Source organism: Thunnus thynnus, chromosome 5, assembly GCF_963924715.1.
Source record: "Thunnus thynnus chromosome 5, fThuThy2.1, whole genome shotgun sequence".
In the NCBI taxonomy this organism is placed as follows: Eukaryota; Metazoa; Chordata; class Actinopteri; order Scombriformes; family Scombridae; genus Thunnus; species Thunnus thynnus.
In genome coordinates this window covers 20009366-20030643 of record NC_089521.1, presented here as the reverse complement: position 1 = coordinate 20030643, position 21278 = coordinate 20009366, and the positions used below count along the sequence as shown (strand labels likewise).

General features: G+C 39.0%; 1 protein-coding gene across 1 annotated transcript; it reads right to left on the bottom strand.

Moving 5' to 3' along the window:
* Window positions 1-194: 194 nt before the first annotated feature.
* smad3b (SMAD family member 3b) lies at window positions 195-12710 on the bottom strand. Its single transcript, XM_067589887.1, has 9 exons — window positions 12247-12710; window positions 6267-6460; window positions 6019-6153; window positions 5592-5666; window positions 5444-5494; window positions 4005-4217; window positions 3743-3880; window positions 3447-3591; window positions 195-1955 (listed from the first exon to the last, which is right to left on the bottom strand). The coding sequence occupies exons 1-9, from the start codon at window positions 12447-12449 to the stop codon at window positions 1832-1834; spliced, it is 1278 nt and encodes a 425-aa protein (XP_067445988.1). The 5' UTR covers window positions 12450-12710; the 3' UTR covers window positions 195-1831.
* Window positions 12711-21278: the final 8568 nt, after the last annotated feature.

Here is a 21278-nt window from a genome sequence, read left to right as displayed (position 1 = left end):
TTAAGAAAAACCACCACAATACTACAAACTAGAAGTTGCCCTTTGGTTGAATCATTGCTTCCGATACGGTTTCACAATGGTAGCATCTGTTACTGGACCATAACATTGGACTGCATTAACACACAAGGATGTCTATAATTCTAGATGCTGTGGATTAAGAAGACATTGTTTAGAAAGGAAACAATTACTTTGAATTTCTTTTACTCAGTTGCAATTTATTAAATTTTCACATTTAACAAAACAATGGTCATTTAAGAAGAAATATTAGGCTACATGAAAAAACATGTACATAAGACTTGGAACGGAAAACCATCAACTAAGAATACCAAGAACACAAGTACTGATACAGGTCTACCAACTACCTAATGCACTTTTGTACACAGCGTTTCAGTTTACCACTGTGTTTTAAATAGATTACATGGTGACTCTTCGTCTTGTGTACTGTAAGTGCAGGATTATTAACATGGCGACTTCAAAGACAATGACCAAGGACAGCAAGCATATTACACATGCCTTATATTGTAGCAATGTACATGTAATATACAGTATTTATTGGACAAGCAAATTACCACTAGAACTAAAGCTTTACACTGATCAACACATTAAATTGGAAGTGCATCATTTACCCACAAGGAGCATAGTGTACTATTGGCTAATAGTTGGTAATATGTGAAAAGACCTGTATTTTTATTTTCACTCTACATGCCATCAACTGATGTACTGAAGTCAAACAGTTATAAAACCAAAATTCAATCAGTCCATTAGGATCACTCATACTGTATACCATATGCCCCCATTATAAAATAACAGTAATAGCTGGTACAGTAATCCTATGTGTTACACTTCAGAACCAGTTGACCCAGGGTAGAAAAGTCTGCACTTAAGCAGCCCAAGTTTTGGGTCATTAAAGCAAAAGTCTTCCTGTGAATCTACTCATGCCAGAGGTCAGTCTGGTCCACTGTTTCAAGCAATGCATGACTACAAGAAATCACAAGCTATAAATATTTATGTACAATCATATTGAGGCAATAATAAAAATATATTTCCATGCAGGACAGTATGCAAAAATAACTTATAAAATGTCTCTTTCACTGAGCAAAATAGTTTTCATACAAGGGTTCTTTTCAAGAAACAATGGTGCTAATGTCTATTTTCTTGTTTAAAATAGAATAAAATACCAATTAAATGATCAATCAGATAATTGACACTTTCATTAATATAGAGAAATCATGGGCAAAGTACGTTGTACTTAAAATATTTAAATATTTTCTATTTCATCACTACTCAGAATGACATTTTCTCAGTTAATTCTCAAGTTCAGCTGATAAATAAATCCTCCCAATTAAATGATTACAAAGAACGGACACTGAAACACCAGTGATGATAGCGTATTCATAGGTTTAGCTAATTCATAGAATCAAAAATGTTTTGAAACATGTAAAAGATGACCAAGCCGAAACTGTGTCATAAATGCCAACTTGGGAGACAAACATTTCAATCCCATCAAATACAAATTACAGCACTATGCATAGACATGAAGTCTGAATGAAAAATGAAGAAAATGGCAAGATGTGGCTAGTCATTTTGAAACCTACTGAAAAAACCCTGTGGCTGTCTGTCGGAAACTAAATGTCCTAAAATAACCGTCAAATGGAGACACTAAATGATACTAAGGAAAGTGCTATACATGTGAGGTGAAATGTTTAAGACAGCGAGGGAGGAGAGTGATTTGTTGACTTGATGAGTACCGTCTCTTTCCTAATTATCACTGAGAGACGCTCAAGTTTTCCTATGTGGTTTGTGTGTAGATGGGAAGGGAGGGTTGCTCCTTCTAGGACACACTGGAGCAGTGGATGCTGGGAGAGCCCATCTGTGTGAGGACCTTGTCCAGCCACTGCAAGGGGCCGTTGAGATGCAGCTCTATCCAGCAGGGGGTGCTGGTCACTGTCTGACGTCTGCAGGGTACAAAGAAGGAGAGGGCCATTATACAGTTACGTACTGCACTGCCTATGATACAATTAAAATAACCAACAGACATATAATTGTATAACTTAATTGTAATTTTTATTCTGTCAATGCAAAAATGCGGTCTACTCATTATTTCTTGATTTTGTTGAATTAGCAACCACTGAAGCCAACTCTAGCGGCTATTTCTGAAGTCATTCAAGTTTCTACCAGAGATGTTTTTCTCCAAGGTGTTTGGTGCCAGAAATATAACCCAGACCACTCACAGTCCAGTGGGAATCCCCCTCCGCAAAGGGTGTCTGAAATGCGTTCACCTCCCACTCCATGTCCTCCTCAACACTGCATGCCTGCTGCATTCTTCCTCAGTTACTCAACCCTCTCTTGCCGACTCACACTCCGCACCCTCCCCCATCATCCTCCTTTCCTCTCCAAGTCTGCTACCGTCTGTGCACAGCACCCCTTCATTCTTTTTTGTACTCCTCTCTAAATTGTATTGAATAATCATGACCATAAACATCAAGGCACTCTCACTTTTCCTTCTTCAACTTACAGCATGCAGCTTCATAAAACTTTATGTCCCAACCATGTGTGCAGTGCAACAGACTCAAGTATACTGATAACTTTAAACAGACTAGGACAAAGACAGCACAGCATATGGCATGTGCGTTAAGGCAGGTGCAATATTTCATCTTGAAAAGCTGAAATAAGAGCAGCTAAATGGAAGTTAACTCTGTAGGTTTTTATGAAAGTAACAAGAAAACAAGAATAAAAGTGAGAAGATAAGGTGCAGCCATGAGAAAGGTAAGGTAAATGGTTGGATTTGCTATTGTGTCTGCAGAGTGACGTCTTCTCCCAAGAGAGGAGCCCTGAGCAAGAAAGGGCAGGTTCACAGAGGGCCCCCACTTCAGACCCCCTTAAATTCCCTGTCCCCCTTCCCACACCCTGGGGATTACTCAGGCCTGACAGCCTCCCTCAACATCCACTCTGTGTTTATCCAAGTAGTAGAGAAGGAAAAAAAAGCAATAGGACAGCAGGAGGCTCTAGTTACTTATTGGATCAGTTAAATTCTACCTTTCAAGTATTTTGGCCTCAGCTTTGAATGCAGAATCTGCCAATTAAATCCTATACTTTGACTTTTTTGGGAGGTCAAATCTCAAGCAGAGTTAGAAACAGAGATACTTACTTGCTAGTAAATTAAAAAATGTAAGTGTCTTTATATTATATTGGAAGTTACCTCACTGGAAAACTAAATATTGATCACTCTTATTAAGCACCTCTACCAGTAAGCATATTATATTTTTATCTAACAACTGATGTTATCACTTTCATTTGAACATATATATAGGCCTAACTACCAAACTGGTTCCATTGCTTTATACCATTCTTTATTTTTGAGCCCTTAACTGTAAGCTTTATGGAAATATACACATATTCAACCAGTATTAGGCAGCTAAATAAAAAAAACCCAAACATTTATTTACCTGTACTCAGCTCCCCAACCCTTGACAAAACTCATGCGAATGGTGCACATCCTTGTGAGTTGGTAGACAGCCTCAAAGCCCTGGTTGACTGACTGGGCAAGCAGGGCAGCAAACTCCTGGTTGTTGAAGATCTTTAGGTTGCAGCCTGACAAACAAAATATTTATTCTTAGGCTTACTAGCACTGATAACAAAAACAGATGTCAATGTCAGCGGATTATTAGATTAGGAGAAATTATGTTGTGGTCATTTGGCCTCTGATGGCCTCATGTGTTTGTGTGTATCCTCTCGTGCTGACCTGGAGGGATTTTGCAGACAGTGGCAGGATGCCAGCCGTAGCGCTGGTTGCAGTTGGGACTCTGGACAAAGATGGCACTGTCACTGAGACACTCCGCAAACACCTCTCCCCCAATGTAGTACAACCTCACGCCCCGTCCTGAAAAGGTAAGAGAGAAGATTGTGGTTAAGTGAAGAGCTACTGGTTGATTATGATAAGTGCAAATATAAGAGGCAAATTAGATGAAAGCTTACAAAAGATCCTGATGAAATAAAAGGCGTACCTATGTGTCTGCGCGTGAGCTCGACTGCTGAGTTGCGGTTGACGTTGGACAACAAGCCCAGACAGAAGCGCTCGGAGTTGGAAGGGTCTGTGAATCCGTCTACTGTGAGGGAGGGCTGGGAGGCGTGGAAGGTCTCTCCTACACGTTGGTTAAGCTCGTAGTAGGAGATGGAGCACCAGAAGGCAGACTCGCAGTACGTCACCGGTTGTAAGTCTGTGTGAGCAGGGGGGTGAAAGGTTAGACGAAGAGACGGTTCACAGTTAGGTCTGTGAAAAAAGATTTCAGAAGTTCATGGGAACAGGTAAGTTGGTCTGTGGTCAAACAACCATTTGATTGTGAAGATGCACACTGCTGACACGACTTCCCTTTGATTTCTCTTCAATAGCTCCTTCCCATGACCTTCATGGCCCCAGCCAGTAATGGCCAAGACATGACGTACTTATTTATTTTTTTTTAACAACGACCTCCTGCTGGCTTTTCACATAGATAGAATAACCTGGCAACCGGATATTATTATTATTGCATTACCTTGAGCTGTCTGTAGCAGGCCTTGCCACAGATGAGGACAGAACATAGACAAAGGCTCCATTCATACCATACTTACTCTGTTACTGGCCTGAGGCTGAGCCTCCCAGATGTAGTCCACTGCTCCTGTATCCTGCTTATCTGTCTCTCTTTCACATACACACCTCACTCTTATATCATCCATAATGATATTCTCATCATAGCGTTTTTGTTGACTTTATATGAGCAGCACCATCACTAAGAGGCAATATTTTCCCCTTTTGACCTGTTCAGGAAACTGAGCGACAGTAAAAAAGATACAATGGTGAGTTGTGATGTCTATTAAAAACGTCAGAAGAGGTGAGTTAAGCAGAGAACATGTCTAATAGGATTCTGCAGATTTAATCTCACCTAGTAAGGCTGATTCTTCTGTGGAGACATCAGTTACCTACTCTATGGCACAGTCATTGAGGACAGTCAATGAGGATAGGGAGGGGGGGTCCATTGTTGCAGGATGATTCAGGTTAAGTGCAGTTCTAAATAAATACAATTGCATGAAATTGTAGGTAATGCTACTAATTTTGGCTTTAACGTTTTAACCAAAAAGCTTAGATTTTGTGTTGCTTACTTTGTGTCACTGATACAAAATTAGATAAATAGCCTAATGAGAACCATGTAAATTTTATTTCAAGCTTGCTTGATAGATGCAAAAATCTGAACGTCCAAATCAGCTAATGTTGTGAGCAGAAAAAGTCCAAGATCCAAAATTTGTAATATAAATAAATGAATAACTGATATTTTAAATGTAATCATATGTTATCTTGGCCAAGCTATGAGCAGGATTATCTCTGATGCGTCATGGCCACCAACCATTTGAGTGCACATAATGAATGATATGCTGTGAAAGCAAAGCTGACCTCTTAGGTTTTGCTTACCAAGATTACTGTTTGCTGGTGACACAGGATTGGGCGACAAGCTGGGCGAACCTGAAATGGAGCAGTAATAGTGGACTGGGTCATAATCCAGATAAGGCATAATTAGAGCAGTATGAGCTTGAGTTGTGTGTACGTTCACGTGACTCACCTGTGTCCATGCTGTGGTTGAGCTGGTGATCGTTTGTCTCACCATCCTCACTCAGATACCCTGGTGGGGGAGTTTCTGTAAAACACAAACAGGTGAAGATATAACACAAACCTTTCTTCTCATGTTTTACAAGTGCTGAATTATGTTTTTTGTGACTTTAGAAATGCTTCCCAGCATTTACTGTAGTTTTTTACCAAGAAAGTGTTTTCTGTTTACAGTAAAGCTCTCATTTATTTTACTGTTCCCTCTGTATTCATTGTAAAATCTTCACCGTTTACCCATTATTAATTGAAAACACTGCATGCAAGGATACAAGAATTTAAGGACAGGTCTCTTCAAATGAGACACACTGAATAATCAACCATGAGAAAAATAATTTACAGAATTTCATTTCTGTGTTTACAATTAGTGGTATAGTTTTTCTCACCAGGTATATAGTTACTCTGGGGCTCAATGCCAGCGGGGAAGTTGGTGTTCTCAGGGATGGATGGGCTATAGTCATCCAATGGTGGGAACTCTGCGGGGATATCTGTATGTCGTGGTACTAGGACAGGAGGCAAAACTGGAGACAAACAGATATTTTCATTAAGGCACAGCTCAGTTCGGTCTACTGTATGGCAAAATCACTTCTTTAAATACAGTCATTTGGATCATGTAGCAATTAACTGCACTCACTTGGTGTCTCCACCCTCTGGTAGTGGTAGGGGTTAACGCACACCTCATCCTTCTTGGTGTGGAAGGCAAATTCACAGTGGTCGACAGCCCTCAGCTCATGGTGGGACTGCAGGTCTGGCCAGCGCCACAAGCGGCAGTAGATCACATGAGGAAGACCTTTTCTGTGGGAGACCTGGAGTCGCCCGTCTAGTGACCTGAAAGATACCAACAAAAATACTGTCATGGTGTATTCAGATTAAATGTAATGACTTTGTGATGCTTTGTTCTATGCTATAACTATTGAAACCGTAATTTCAATCATGAGATATTTTTAAGCCTCTGAAAAATTACATATAGAGAAACCGAAGTCATTGAGGATTTCTCAGATGTGAATAATACATCAATGATCTCCAATATGGTACCCTGTAGCTCAGCATTAACCAATGGGCAGAACACCAAAGCATTTTACTGACGTCAGAGTAGTTTACATTCATGTCTGTCCAAACTCGTATAATATTGGTAGTGAAGACTTTGAAGGAATTTAATAAAAAGGTATTAAGTGTATTTTCCTTATATGTGTTCACATGCTTGTCCAACAAAGCTGATTCTGATAGAACACAAAGTTTTAGCCATGACAGCAGATGATGCTTCAGAAATGGGTGTTGCTGCAAAGCTACAAATTCTAAAACATGGATGATTTACACACATCTTCATCCTGGCAGCAAAGAAGATCTATACAATCACCACAAGTTCAAGGTGGGCACCCAAGATTAGTGTCACCAATTCAATATCCAACCAAATGTGAAATATGGTCACAAATGCCCCTTCTGTTCCTGAGTTATGGTGTTGAATAACGGCCAGAAAAGTGTTTTTTCAGAATATTATGCTGTCATAGTGAAGTTGACCTTTGACTTTTTGGATATAAAATATCATCACTTCATTATTTTATCCTATTAGACATTTGTGTGAAACTTTGTCACAATTAGTGTATACATTTTTGAGTTATGGCCAGAAACGTGTTTTGTGATGACCTTTGGCCACCATCAGTTCATCCTTTAGTCCAAGTGGACGTTTGTGCCAAATTTGAAGAAATTCCTTCATGGTGCTCCCAAGATATAACATTCACGAGAATGGGACGGACGCACAGATGGACAACCTGAAAATATAATGCCTCTGGCTACGACTGTCACTGGCACGGAGGCATAAAAAAATTCTGATACTGTTTATGCAATGTTTGCTTTTTAATTTACTATATTAATAATAAGTATGAAAGAGAGTATTTTATGGTTTCCCTTGTCAAGACAACATCAGCTGTGTGAACCATCCTAAAACAGCAGATGCCAAATAAAAAGGTCAAATATAGGACAAATTAGTGTTGGTCAAATGTAAATGTGTTCTACCGTAAATCAAAAATGGCCAAAGTGTGTTTGACATACTGTGAAGTAGCTAAAATTGCCATGACTGTGTAGAGAAAGAGCTGTTGAGCCTATGTACAAAAAGCAGTGAAAACGAATGTCAACAGATTTCCTATATGTACTTGTGAGGTTAAGGACTGTACCAGATCCTTGATCTCTCCCTTCATATAAAGCCCAGTGTGTTGATGGCTCTTTTCCAGCTGAATTCAACAACAGTCAGCTCATTGTTGAGCTGTCAGACAAGAAACATATGGTTCTCATTCTTTAACTGCGGTTTGGCCTCCCGTGAAGTATGTCAAACCTGGGGTTCAAGGAACACTTTTCAAAACTAGCTTGATGAGAGTATTAAGGTGACCAAGAAAACTTCTTACAAGACAAAACTAAAATATTGTAATTTACAGTAATCCTAAACATTTAAACTGGGTTGATGTTTGCATAAAACAACCGACAAAAACTAGAAGAGTCAAAGCAACATTAAGGTAACATTAAGATTAGGCCTGCAGACAATCACACTTGAAATCACAATTTTAGTGCAGAACTCTGGTGTGAATTTGGAATAATAAAAAGTAGGAAGTTGAACAAGAAATGACCATATTCTGTCTAAAATAAGTAGATTTGTGGACAAAAAGACTACAAAAAGAAACCACGACCATTTCATCTTAATTCGAGTGAAAAGAGAATTTAGTCCCAACAATAGCAAAGTCCTGCTGCCTGTTCATTATCTGCAAGGCAAGAGAATAAAGAACCACAATGTTTTTCCTGAATCACAGGTTGAAAGTTGAAAAGGAAACTGTAACTTATTTTAGTGAAAACACTGTAATTTGATGTCACCTGCATGGTTAGTCATTAAGACTGGCCCATTACTGCGGTTGGACTTGATGTCGAAATGCAAGTCAGTCTCATATTTTCCCTAAAAGAAAAATCTATCTGAGGCAAATAAAGGCGCTAAACGGAAACACACACACACACACACACACACACACAGTCAGCACCATCACACTCCACAGACAACCACCCACTGTCTCTTAGTCAATAATGCACTTTTTCCTAAAACTTCAACTATTCAGTAAAACATTTCTAGAGCATTTGTTTTTTTTATTATTATTTTTGTCCATCTTTGACAACTTGCCACTGACGAGCTTTTAAACTACATCAGGGACCTCTGCAAAAGAAACGGCCTCAGACTTCTTCAAATCTCCAGCTCCATCTCCTTCAGGGTGAGGGTGTGTCTGCGGGGACAGCTAAGGTCAGCCTCGCCGCCGCTGCTCAGATTGGTCTTGGCTATGTCCTGTCTACCCTGATTTGCCACTCTGACATGATGACCATTCCCGACACACAGCTGGACTGAGCCAACTGTCTGATCCACCAGAAGAAATGTCAAGTGTACAGCAGCCAGCCAGGGATTCACAAGCATCCCAACCACTTCCTGTAAAAGAGTTTGGTTCCACAAACATCACTTTGCATACCGTTGAGTCCAACACCTCTCAACTTCCAGCACCACATCAGTTCAGCAAATAAAAAAACACAATGCCAAATGGTAACAGTTTTTTTAGTAATGTATCTTAATTTCAACCAAAAACATCGCTTCCTTTGAAGAACTACAATTTCATGCTATTTTAGTATCCCAAACACCACTGTTATGACTGATATTTAGGTGAAAATACGCATGATTTACTTTTCACCAAACAAGTCCAAATTCATTTCATTAGTGTTAAAAAGTCTCTCAACATACTACATAAGACAGAAAATTGATCTGCCCTCAATTAACACATAGCAGATGTTTTAGTACATAATGATTTTCCGTTGCTTGGTTGGTTGGTTCTCCTGTAGGCCTCAGGCCTACACTGAGCTGACAACCACTTTCTCCCTCAGCCACATTACAGGAGGTGCAGAAATAAGACCCGCTGTAGTACAGAATAACTGAATCACTCTTATCCCCAACTGATAGAGACAGCTGTTTCTCTGTAAACCTACAGTCTCTGGACCCATTGAAATTAAACCACAATCCAAACAGTGGCCTACGCCCTCACAGAGCCCAGAGCACTTTCCCAAGAACTGAGAAAAAGTTTTTAATGTAGGTTACCACCCATGTTCTGACTGCTACACACACCATGATAGGGGACTCCCAGTTTTATAAGCATTTAGTCTACAAGCTGTCTGAACTGTTGAACTGCAACAGTTAGTCAATTAATCCATCAACATAAAATTAATCAGCAACTATTTTGATGATCTGTGAATCGTTTTACTCACTTTTCAAGCAGAAAAAAAACATCTTCTTTGTCATATCTGATAGTATATTAAATATCTGTGGGTTTAGGGTTTTTGACTGTTGATCAAATACAACAAGCAATTTGAATACCTTGGGTTGTTGGAAATCATAATGGACATATTTTTACTACATTTTATTGACAAAAAGATTTATTAATCAAGAAAATATTTAGCAGATTAATTAACAGATGGTTAGTTGCAGCCCTACTAAGTTGTATCACCCTTGGATAAAAGAAACTTTTCAGGATATTTAACAATTTAAAAAAGTAATGAGCTGTGTATTCTAGCTCATTATACACCACCTATTCCCAGGGCAGAGATGTGGACCTACCTTTTTTATTTCACATAGCGACAAAGAGGAGAGAGACCAAAACTATACATCAGAGAAAAATGGAAAGAGTAATTGTGAAATTATGCAAAGTATTTGTAGTTTACTGTTCGTTGTAATGCCTTTTTTAAGTCTTCCTGATTTAGTTAAAAATCCCCCAACATGTAGTAGGACATATAAAAATCCTCTGCTTGGAGTAATAAATTGTGTCTGACATGTTTTACCCCCCCTTCACTGAAAAGTCCATTCTAAGAGATGTGCACTGGAGGCTTCAAGTTTCCACATCACACTTGTGTATATTGAATCCTGGACCACAACTGGTTTCCAAACTATTTGAAAAAAAAGATTTTAAGGGGTGGGTGTATGATCATGATTTGTGACATGACAATGAGCACAGAGAAACTTTCCACTTCCAGCAGATGAATGTGAAAACAGCCTTGTAGTGTCAAACTCTGCATGTAATGGAAATTTTTTCAACTTTTCCGATGTCCTTTTTTTTCCAGTTGTCATTAGGACACAGGTAGTGATGACATCTTGCACAGATCCAATACAACAGATTTTCTGATCATTAGTTGCGATTTAGTTTGTTGTTTATTGAGGTAGCAAGCAGTTGTACAAAGATAATCGTATCCGGTTTGTTTCCAATTCTGTTGTTGCAAGTTGTAGCATGTAGGTCAGTGGTTGATCTGGTGCTGATCTGTTCCTGGTCTGGTGAGAATTGTGTGCCTCTTTCCTGTCACCTATAGCCCAACATATACAGCCCTGTGTATCTAATGACCACCACTAAGTGTCAAAAATAATACTGCAAAATATATCTAAACAAAATCATATGAAATGCCAACAATAAACATAAATGGCTCCTACACTGCACATGCATTATTCTGCACAGTGAAACTCAAACATCTAACTGTTGGAACAAGAAGAAAAGTATATTTTTGAGAGGAGGGGGGACTTTAACATTAAAGTTTGGGGTAAAAATTCATTTTAAGAAAGGTTGCAGTTTCACATCTGGTCAGGACAGCAGATGGAATTGCTGATTCAAGGGTAACTGTCTCATTTATCATGTTACTGGTGCAAACAACATCCTAAAAAACGAATTGATCTGCACAATATTTTTGTTCAACATCCAACCATGTGAAACATCTGATCAATATGTTCACTTACTCATACCACATATATGCACAGACCTGCATCTACCACACACACACACACACACACACACACACACACACACACTATGCAGGTCTCAGACAGATGGGTATCCCATTTGGGGAATCCCAAACCAAACACTTATTCCAACTTTCCCAGAGAACACACACACACTCCAGTCTAAACATCCTTTCTGAGTCAGACCTCAGCTTCGCCAAACCGCCCCTTCTCCTCTTCATCGCACGTGTGAACTGTGGACACACTTGATTATGCAGCAGTAGATGTACCACAGCTAACAGGGGAACCTTGCTTTGACATTTGAGAAACACTAGGTTCTTACTCTACATCACGATCCTTTTACATTCACAGTGTTACAGTTGTACTTACAGGTTACAATATGATTTACAACATGATATAACAGACTTAAATTGCTACAATAACGTTAGCTGATATTCATAACACTCAATCCATAGACTTTTAGGATGGTTTGCCATGTCTCTGTGTTTCAAACTGATAAAAAAACGCCAATATGTGCTATGAAAATCAGGTTAAGTTTGCACTGAAAAGCTAATATTAGTTCTACTGTGCAAGTTGTTTTAAATGACTTTCGATGCTATAAGCTAACTCCACATGCAATCCAACTGCATGCCATCAAACTCTTTTCTTCACACCGGTGAACGTGGTCGCTAACCTTTAACCTTAACCTAAATCAACAAATAAAAGTGACCCCATTACAAAATATTAGATTGCTGATATTAGCAAGGCGACAGCTAACGAGCTAGCTACACTTAGCTATCGCTAGCTTAGCGGCTAACAGCTAGATACCGTTGTGTGTCTTTACCTGGGTATGGTTATGCATTTCGTGTTGACATTCTGTGTTGTGATGGCTTTTTCCAGCTCGTCCAACTGTCCCGTCTTTTTCAACTTCTTCACAAGACTTTTGACAGCCTTCTCGCACCATTTCTCCTCCTGCCCGTTCTGCTCTCCCTTCTTCCAGCCGAGGAGCCTCTTCACGATTGGAGGAGTGAACGGTAATATAGACATTTTTTAAGTCGCCAATAAAACAGCTGGTTACAGTGCTCCGGTTTAATTCTGCGGTCCGGAATTGCAAACAGCACGGTTTGCTGTTGGCTCTTACGATAACCCAGTCAGCTATTTAGCTTGCTAGCTGAACTCCCAGGCAGAGAAAAGGCTGGTCACTGCCGGGGGCTCAGCGGTGGCGGCGGCGGCTCGAGTCGCAGGTTCTCCTCGATCAAGTTGACTGTGTGTCTGTCGGAGTGGAGCAGCTCCTCCGGCAGGGTCCGCCCCTCCTCCTGCTCCTCAGTCAGCTGGTCTGTCCTCCACCTGTATCTGTGTCAAGAAATGTGCAGCTTAATTCTGATTGTCCACACATTACAGTACAACTACTATATTCATTTATTCGTTTATTTAACAAGGACAATATAAGTCAACAGTGTATCTTTAGAAAAAATCCCCCGTCCCTGGTTTGACTCTTAAATCCAAGTAAGCAGTAAAACTAAAATACATCTTGTTAAAGTATTCTATCTGATAATCTCCCTTTTCATCACCGGGGTTTGGTCATTTTATTAGCAACTGAGACATGTCTTACATATTTATGTTTTTTCTTCTTTCACTTTTCATTTCTGCTGGTTTGTCAGAGTCAAGACATTTCTGATTTTATTTTAAACCCTGCTGTGTGCATTTATTCAACACACACTGAACTTCAGAGGCAGGAAATGGAAGAAAAAAAAAGTTGTAATCAGAGATATGTGAACACTGAAAAGTAATCCAACTTTTACATTTAAGTGTGTCCACGAATAGAAGACCCTCAGGAGTAATCCCTTTGATCCCCTCATAAAAGTGATTTGATTTCACCTCAGATGCATCTTTCCAGAAATGGACGAGGGAGGTGACTGTTCATTCAGGTGGTATGTGGGGTTTGGTTTTATGGTGTTATTGATAAGCGAAACCCCTGACTACTGCCTCCAGTAAACAGCAGCGTGCCTTTACTATAAATATCTCTGTGCAGGACCAGCCCCCTCTCCCTCCTCTCTATTTATAACCTCCATCAATGACTGCAGTCTATTTTTACACAAGTATTTGGCATGGCCTCTTACTTCCTTCTTCTTAAATAAATATTATAGCTATCCTGGCAGTGGCACATGAAAAATAATATTAAAGGACACTTCGTGACTCTCAGTAGAACAGTCAGTTAGTGTGCAACAAAAAAGTATGCACAATTCATAGTATTATTATTATCATTGATAAACGCTTACAGTTTGTTTCAACTGAATGTGCTTGCATATTCAGGACAAGATAGTGCTGACACATATTGATACATGTAAAATGTTAAAATGCTGTGTGTTAGACCCTCTACCACACATTGTAGATCAGCAGTCAGTGTCACATTATTCAAATAAAATCAAAGCTCAAAATATCATTATTACTGGTAAACAAAGCAGACTGCAGAGCGGTGAGCACTGCTTCCATGTTGCACTCTGCCAAGGGACATGAGCTGGACAGCTGGTGTGGAGAGCTTTTGCGTGTGTCTGTGTGTGAGAGAGAAATGGGGGTTCGTGTCGTATGTGTCAGACAAGGGGGTGGCGGGGGGGGGCAGATGGGCTGCAGCAGGCAGAAGAAGGTCTTAGGGACCGAATGAAGAATGATTTTGGACAAAAGGCACGACGGCTGGCTGAATAAGTAATGACTGCAAACAATCTGATGGATAACAATGGCATTGTGATAGACCACTCATGGGCTACGTGGGAAACAAGCAGGATGTGTTGCAGGAGCCTGATCAGCTGGGCTGCTGTCACAACAATACTTTGACAAGGATGGAGGAGCAATTAGAGTAAATATGCCTTTTGTGTGTCCATATGGGCAAATTGTAGTGACATTTGAAGTGTAATGAGTCTGTTGAATTCTAAGCTTTCTCATTTCTCCAAGCAACTATTTGTCCAGTTGTGCTCACAATTCTGCTATAAACACTATTCTCTGCGAGGAATGATAGCTTCCAGTATATTGTAAGATTTCAAAAAATATCAGAGTATAACTAACATTTACCCTCCAGAAACCTGTAATTGTCTCTGCAGCTAATTGTAGTGTGTTAGAATCAGACGTGGCTCTTCAGCCAAAGACTGCACAGCCCCAAACGGGTGGGGTCCAGTCCTCCCTACAATCTCTGCCTCCTTTTTAAATCTCCCTTCACACTGCAAGCTGTTATCTGTTGCTTGCAGCCATCAATCTCTCCCCAGACAGTGGCACCTCCAAATCTGGGACAGTAGTGACCTCCCTCCCTCTGGCCTGAACTAAAGCACCCTCAAATCCTCTTCATCTGGCTTCAGACCCACAAAGGTGATACACCATCACCTCTCTCTCTCTCTCATTGTGTTTCTCTCCATCTTGTTTATTTCTTTTCTCCTTTTCCCCGGTGCCCTCATGTGTGATTCCTCAGTCTTCTGACAAGAAGATGTAAGTTTGCAGAACCACTCTCTAATAAGGCACATTTTATAAAGGGTTTAGAAGTTTTAAATTATAGCTGATGGCTTTATCAATGTTTAATGAATGCTTTATATATCAGTTATTATAGATCATTGATAAGAACAACTTTTGGGTTGCTAGGTTTGTAAAAAATTTATTTGGCTGATATTTATTCTTTTCCAGTATCACACTTGCTTTGTCTTTTTAGCGAGCTCTTAATTTATTATGAACCAATAGACCGTCAGACCACTCACCTTCTAGGAAAGGTTTGTAGAGAATCTGGACCAAAAGCCATTTATTTTCAATGTAACAGTAACATAACTGCCAACATGATGGCTTATTAGAAAGTGAGAGACCATCAGCATTTATTAACGGATTACCAACATTTTCAACAGGATTATTATTAGATAGAAAGGGTCAACATCACCCAAAAGGATTTTTCACAACCTGGAAACCTAAAACTTATTATTATTATTGGCTTCTAAAGGAAAAAGCATTAGTAAATGTTCTATGAACAATTAATAATGCCATTAGATATGATTGCAGTCACTTGTAAAAGGAGCCTTCATTTATAAAGTGGTACCAAGTTTGCCTTACCATTAACTCTTGAAGTGTCCAATCTCATTCAAATTCATATTGTGTATACTGTGTCTTGTATATATAATATATTGTCTGCTCTGTATTGTGTAGGCGTATATATTTTTCTATTTTTAGCTGTACATATGTATTGTTAATACACACACATAGCTTATTCACACTCTATATTTGCATTTGTATTTATACTTCTATCTATATTCTGCTTTTTTGCACACACATAATTGTATCATGTCAATATGCAAGCACATAGTCCATCCCCACTACACAGAATCTTTATAATTTACTGTCACTTTCTTACACTGTTATGTTTATGTTTATTGTTTAATGTTCATGTCTATTGTGCTTTCTGTTGACATCTGGACCATACTGACCTCATTGTGCTTGCTACTTGGTGAATAAATGTGATTCTGATTCTGTTCCTAAGAAGAGTCGTGCAGTGTGGTATTGTATATATTTTACATTATTATCTATAATATTATCCAGATACATTTTCCAAAGCTGCAAGCACATTTGAGGCATAGTGGTTCACATTTATCACATCAATCCATTTCAAAATTCATTAAATTCACAAGTTACATTCACAACTGAAATACAAGCATCAATAATACAGATAACGTATCACCACCTAGTGGCCTTTCTCTATTACTACAATAGTTTTTGTTTCATCCACCAAAACAGAGAGCTCAGCTGATTTATGTGGACTTTTTATCATGTAGATATTTAAAATTTTGCCAATCATCAATATCCAAAGGAAAAGACATTTTGACGTGTCACAGTAGGAAAAGCACTGGTGTTAAAATAAAATTAATGATGGCTGAATTCCATTTAGCTGCTTCAGTTTCAGCTCCCTGGTATTGTACATGCTGGCTCACCGTCATGGGTTACTGGGGGACTTGAATAGAGAACCATCTTTCATGTTATTAGTGACACCTGTGCTTTTCCTTCTGTGACAAGTCAAAACATCCGTTCTGAAAAAGGCCTATTAAACATTAATAATTGGATTTATGTACAACAGGGCATCCCATTTTTGGTTAGCACTCACTGTGATTATAATTTATTTGTGAATCAGTGCCATTGATTTATATGCTATTCCATAAACACAATTTACATGTTTATTGTGAACAATGGCCCATAACAGCATTAAGTTGATTCAGAGGCTTTGCAAAATATCTCCTCATCTTACATATGGATAGAGTGCAGCACTTGGCCATGATTCATTAACTTCACCTCCAGGCAAAATGGCTTCGTGTTTGTCCTGCACCTCAAGCACTTGGCCCTGTATTTACCAAGGACCTCTCCCTCTGTGACCGTTGTAAATATACCTACAATATCTTATGAGGAGACACTGGGAGTCTTAATCTCTTAACACCGCAGTCATCATACCGTTTCCCTTTATAAAACCGACTTTTTCATCTTTAGAACTTTTGTAAAGCTTCTCGAACTTGTCATTTTCTGAAATCTGGTAAATACACTCTGTCACTCACATCACCACCAAAACTAATGATTGTGAAATTAGTTTCAGAGCAATCAGGAGCTCCCCTGCTAAGACCCACTGTATCCATATGCATGAAATTGCTTGTGTTAATACGTGCTATGAATCGTGGGTAATGCAGTGAATAATTCTGACTGCACGCAATAATGCTATCTTCTATTAGATTGGGTACTGTTGTGGAGCTGGAGCCCTGTGGCAATATGCTTGTAAATGGCCATGTATGGATAATTAAGCATTACTCTTGAACATTAAAACTTGCTTATTTCAGAGAGCTGCAGGCAGTGGAGGCTCTTATTGGACTCATCACTATTTTTGGTGTTTCCCTATAATGTGTTCTCATTAGTATTAGTATTAGAGCAATTGTAAACTTTTGGATCTCTCGTACTGTATCCTTAAAATGGGTTTTGGTTGGTATGTGTATCTAAATTATTGTATTCTTTATTATTATTTATTTTCCAGGTGTACACTAGGGTGTGATAGTTCTTTAAGACATGGCTAATATTGATTAATTAAGTGATATTCAATGATGATATTGCATTCTCTTTTATGGCTTTCTGATCTTCCAAGCAATGTAATATAATATTAAGACAGATATTTGTGGTCATAAGGGAAGTGCCTTTTGCTTTTTTTTTGTGTTATTTGTGTAAAAATTGTTAGCAAATAATTAAAAATATATTTAATATATAGTAGCCTTGCAGAGATAGATGCATTTTGCTTCTCCAACTGATATTTATGTTATTTTGACTGAGTTCTCCCAACGAGCTGGTGCCAACCAACCTTCAGGCAGTCAATTATGAGCTGAATGACCTGCATCAGCTCCTGGAGGCCATGTTTCAGCAAAGTAAATAAACACGTTCCTCAGGGTTGGACGATGACAAGAGAGACCACTCCTGTCTCCTTCAGTTCTGAGACTCCTGTCTCCACTCTGTTTGTGGTAAACCTTGTTTGTCATCATCTGTCTCCCACTATCCTGTCCACCGAGGGTTAATAACATCAGTGCATGACAGTGTACCTGCAGGCCTGGAACACTGAGCCTTGATAAGTGTGACGCAGCAAGGACAGAGACAGTCGCACTGCCTATAATGTATTCATGAGTGGATCAGATGTGTCATTCATGTGCAGCCATTGTGCTTTGAGAAAGAACAAGAAATTTTAAAAGTAATATGACATCAAGGCCGTAACTGACGCAGTGTTCACCATCTTCACTTCCTTTGCTGAATGTGTGTTTTGGGCTCTAAAATGGATCCACACTGGGGCCACAGATGTGCGGGATAAAAGGGGATTAAATCTGAAGGGGGGAAGCCAGATCAGGACCAAACTGCCTTAATTATGTGTCACATAAAACAGTGTCTTTAAAAAACTCCCACACACAACCACATCACCTCTGCTGTTTTAATTCGGTGGTTGAAGTGAAGAATGTCAGCAACTCTAAGGGGCTTCCATTAAACTTTTAGGATGCATAAACAACACTTAAGTCACTTAATCAGATTCCTGACGGGGGGAAGTGCATGTCCTTTTCCCCTGTTTGGGTGTACAGTAAAGTTTCAAGACATTTTCAAGATATTGTCAATTTACTGTGGAGAACTGATTTGAAATAACTTGTGTGAGGATTTTTTTAAAGATTGATTTATGTTGCAATGAAATCAAATCTTTCCCACCACCAATAGGAAGGTTTGGTCTGCATGTTCTTGGCTTGTATATAATTTGACTAAATACAGTCCAACTTAACTCCTGTCAAATTGTTTTTCAGCAAGAAACTGAATATATGAGCTATGTATCATGAACTCTTTAAGCGCTGGTGGCGCCTTTTGTGTTTATGGATCTCTACTTTTATTGTTTTTGGTTTCATATGTTACAGTCACAATAAGCCTTAATTACCTAATGGATTTATGAGTTTTAGCTGTTCTACAAATCAAGTATAACTGACACATTTGTCATAATTTTCAAATCCATATTGTACAGTGTTAGATATCTGTATCTATGTTTCCTGCAGTTCCAGGCAGCTATTGCTTTTCATTCAAGTCCTTACAGTAAGAAAATCTGTCAGCAGACTTTATTTTTCTTGATTCAGTATTTGCAACGTATCACACTAAACGTTAAATCTGCCTTCAGTTAGGTGGCAATTCATTTGAAAATACTGCACTGCATTACCTTGAAACTAAAATGTAACTTAAATTTCACAAACAGTAAATCATACTTGATTTTAACTGTGATAGATTAGTTACAAGAGTCAACTAATGCATTTTATACAGTACAAAAATGAATGGAAAACAAGGGTTGCCTAGAATTGCGGAGGAAAAAAAAACTTAAATAGGCTAAAACATGAAAAACCACTGGTAAAGTCCTTTTAATGTAATGAATTTGTTGTAGGAGAATCTAATTCCCACTTCATTCTTAGCACAGGTTTCAAGATATGCAAAGCAATTTATTATGATATTGATTTCCATACCATTTATATTTTATTTTATTGTTTAGTTTGCAATATTTCATTTGTAGATGAAGCAGCTGAATTAGCCTGAACCACCTATAATACATAAATATTTTGTCATCCTCCAGATACCACCCATCGCTCATTAAAACTACAATCTCATTACCTTTGTAATGATGGAAATGGAGTTTAATGTGGCTTAGAAGATGATTCAATGTGGCTTGAGGAAAAGAAAGCAATCAGGCTTGTTGTGGTCCTCAGCAATAGTCTACATTTATCTATTATGCATTGGCACGTAGCCTCTAGTCAATCCATGTGTTTGCTATGGTTAAGCAGCAGTTTAGACACCAAAAATATCTAAAATTATTCATTTGTAGTTCTGGGAGAAGTGAGACATTGCTGTAGGACACAGTCAAATTGTTGGTAAAGGGGCCCAGTGTGCTGCCAGGGGGCTCAAAAGAATATTTAATATATAATTTAGTTAAAATGAATGTGTATCAAACTGTTTCTTGTGTAAATAACATAAGATTTACATAAAACAGAAGTGAGTGTGAAAGAGGAGTGGTAGAGCAGCAGCAGGAACACTGGAGAGACATGTGGACCAGGATTACTTTGCTTCATTAAATACACAACATAGCTGTGATGCCTGTGCTCTTTCAAATCCATATGTAAACCATTTCCTTCCCCCCTCCTCCTCCTCCTCCTCCTCCTCCTCCTCCCTCTCTTAAAACCTCCGGCTCATTAGTGTTGCCTTTATGACATGGCTTTACCTAAATGCCGTGGATTTTTCCATTCCCTTTCTAGCCCATTCTCAGGCTCAGACTCTGCTCGGTAGCTAAAAGAAAGAGACCGAGAAGACATTTTCTTGTTTCAGCAGCATTCCTCTGCAGTGATCATGTCTTAATAAGCAGCAAGACTTGGATGCATTTACGCCTCAGAGACACTTGATATATCATCGCCATTGTTTGCATTGTACAGTTATACTGATACATGTTTCATGTGAAATGCTTTAACAGCTGACTTGCAGAAAGAGTCTGAAAACAATGTAGTGACAAGAGGCCTTCAATCACTTCTGCTACACCAGATTTAAATGCAAGATAAACTCTGCCACCTCACCCATGTTGTAGACTGTGTGCTCAAACACATGCAAATAAAGAAAACATACACAGACACACAACACAACAAAATATTAATTTTGAGAGGATTGTTGCAAGTGTATGTCCACTCAGACAATACACTCAGAGTCCACAAGGTGGCAGTATAACATTTGTTTGAATGCTCTCCAAAAAGGTGAATTGAAAGTGTAATTTCTCTCAATGGCTGCCTCTACTGTTGTCACATATTAACATAATTATGATTAGACATGTGCAGAGAGCCAAATAGTCCACACTGCCTGAGTTTAAATTGCATTCTTTAAATTTCATTTGCAAATGCAGCTCAGGGTGATCATCCATTATCATTTTGGATGTTCCAAGATCCCAACATGTCATGTCTTTCATGTCATTATATGAAGACAAAAATGTACAGGGGATAGTGAGACAGAGACAGAAGGCAGGAGAAGCACAAGCTGAAAGCTGGAGCAGTGATGACTGAACGATCCAGTTTTCCAAGTGGCTCCTGTATTTTACAGAGAGTGGTTTAGGGTGAGAAGTTTTTTCCTGTTTATCCATTCAGTGGAAAATAATATCCTGTAAAAAGCCAATAAGTTTCTGTCTTTGAACTCGCTAAGAGTTTTTCTTCCCCACTGGCTCGGGCTCTCTGGGAGAAATGAGGGTGAGCCGCTTGACGAAGGACTTCCCATCAGCCGCCTCCAACCCTCCACACATGTTTCTGATAGACCTCCACAAGCCCCAGTAATCTGAGGGCAGCTCATTCA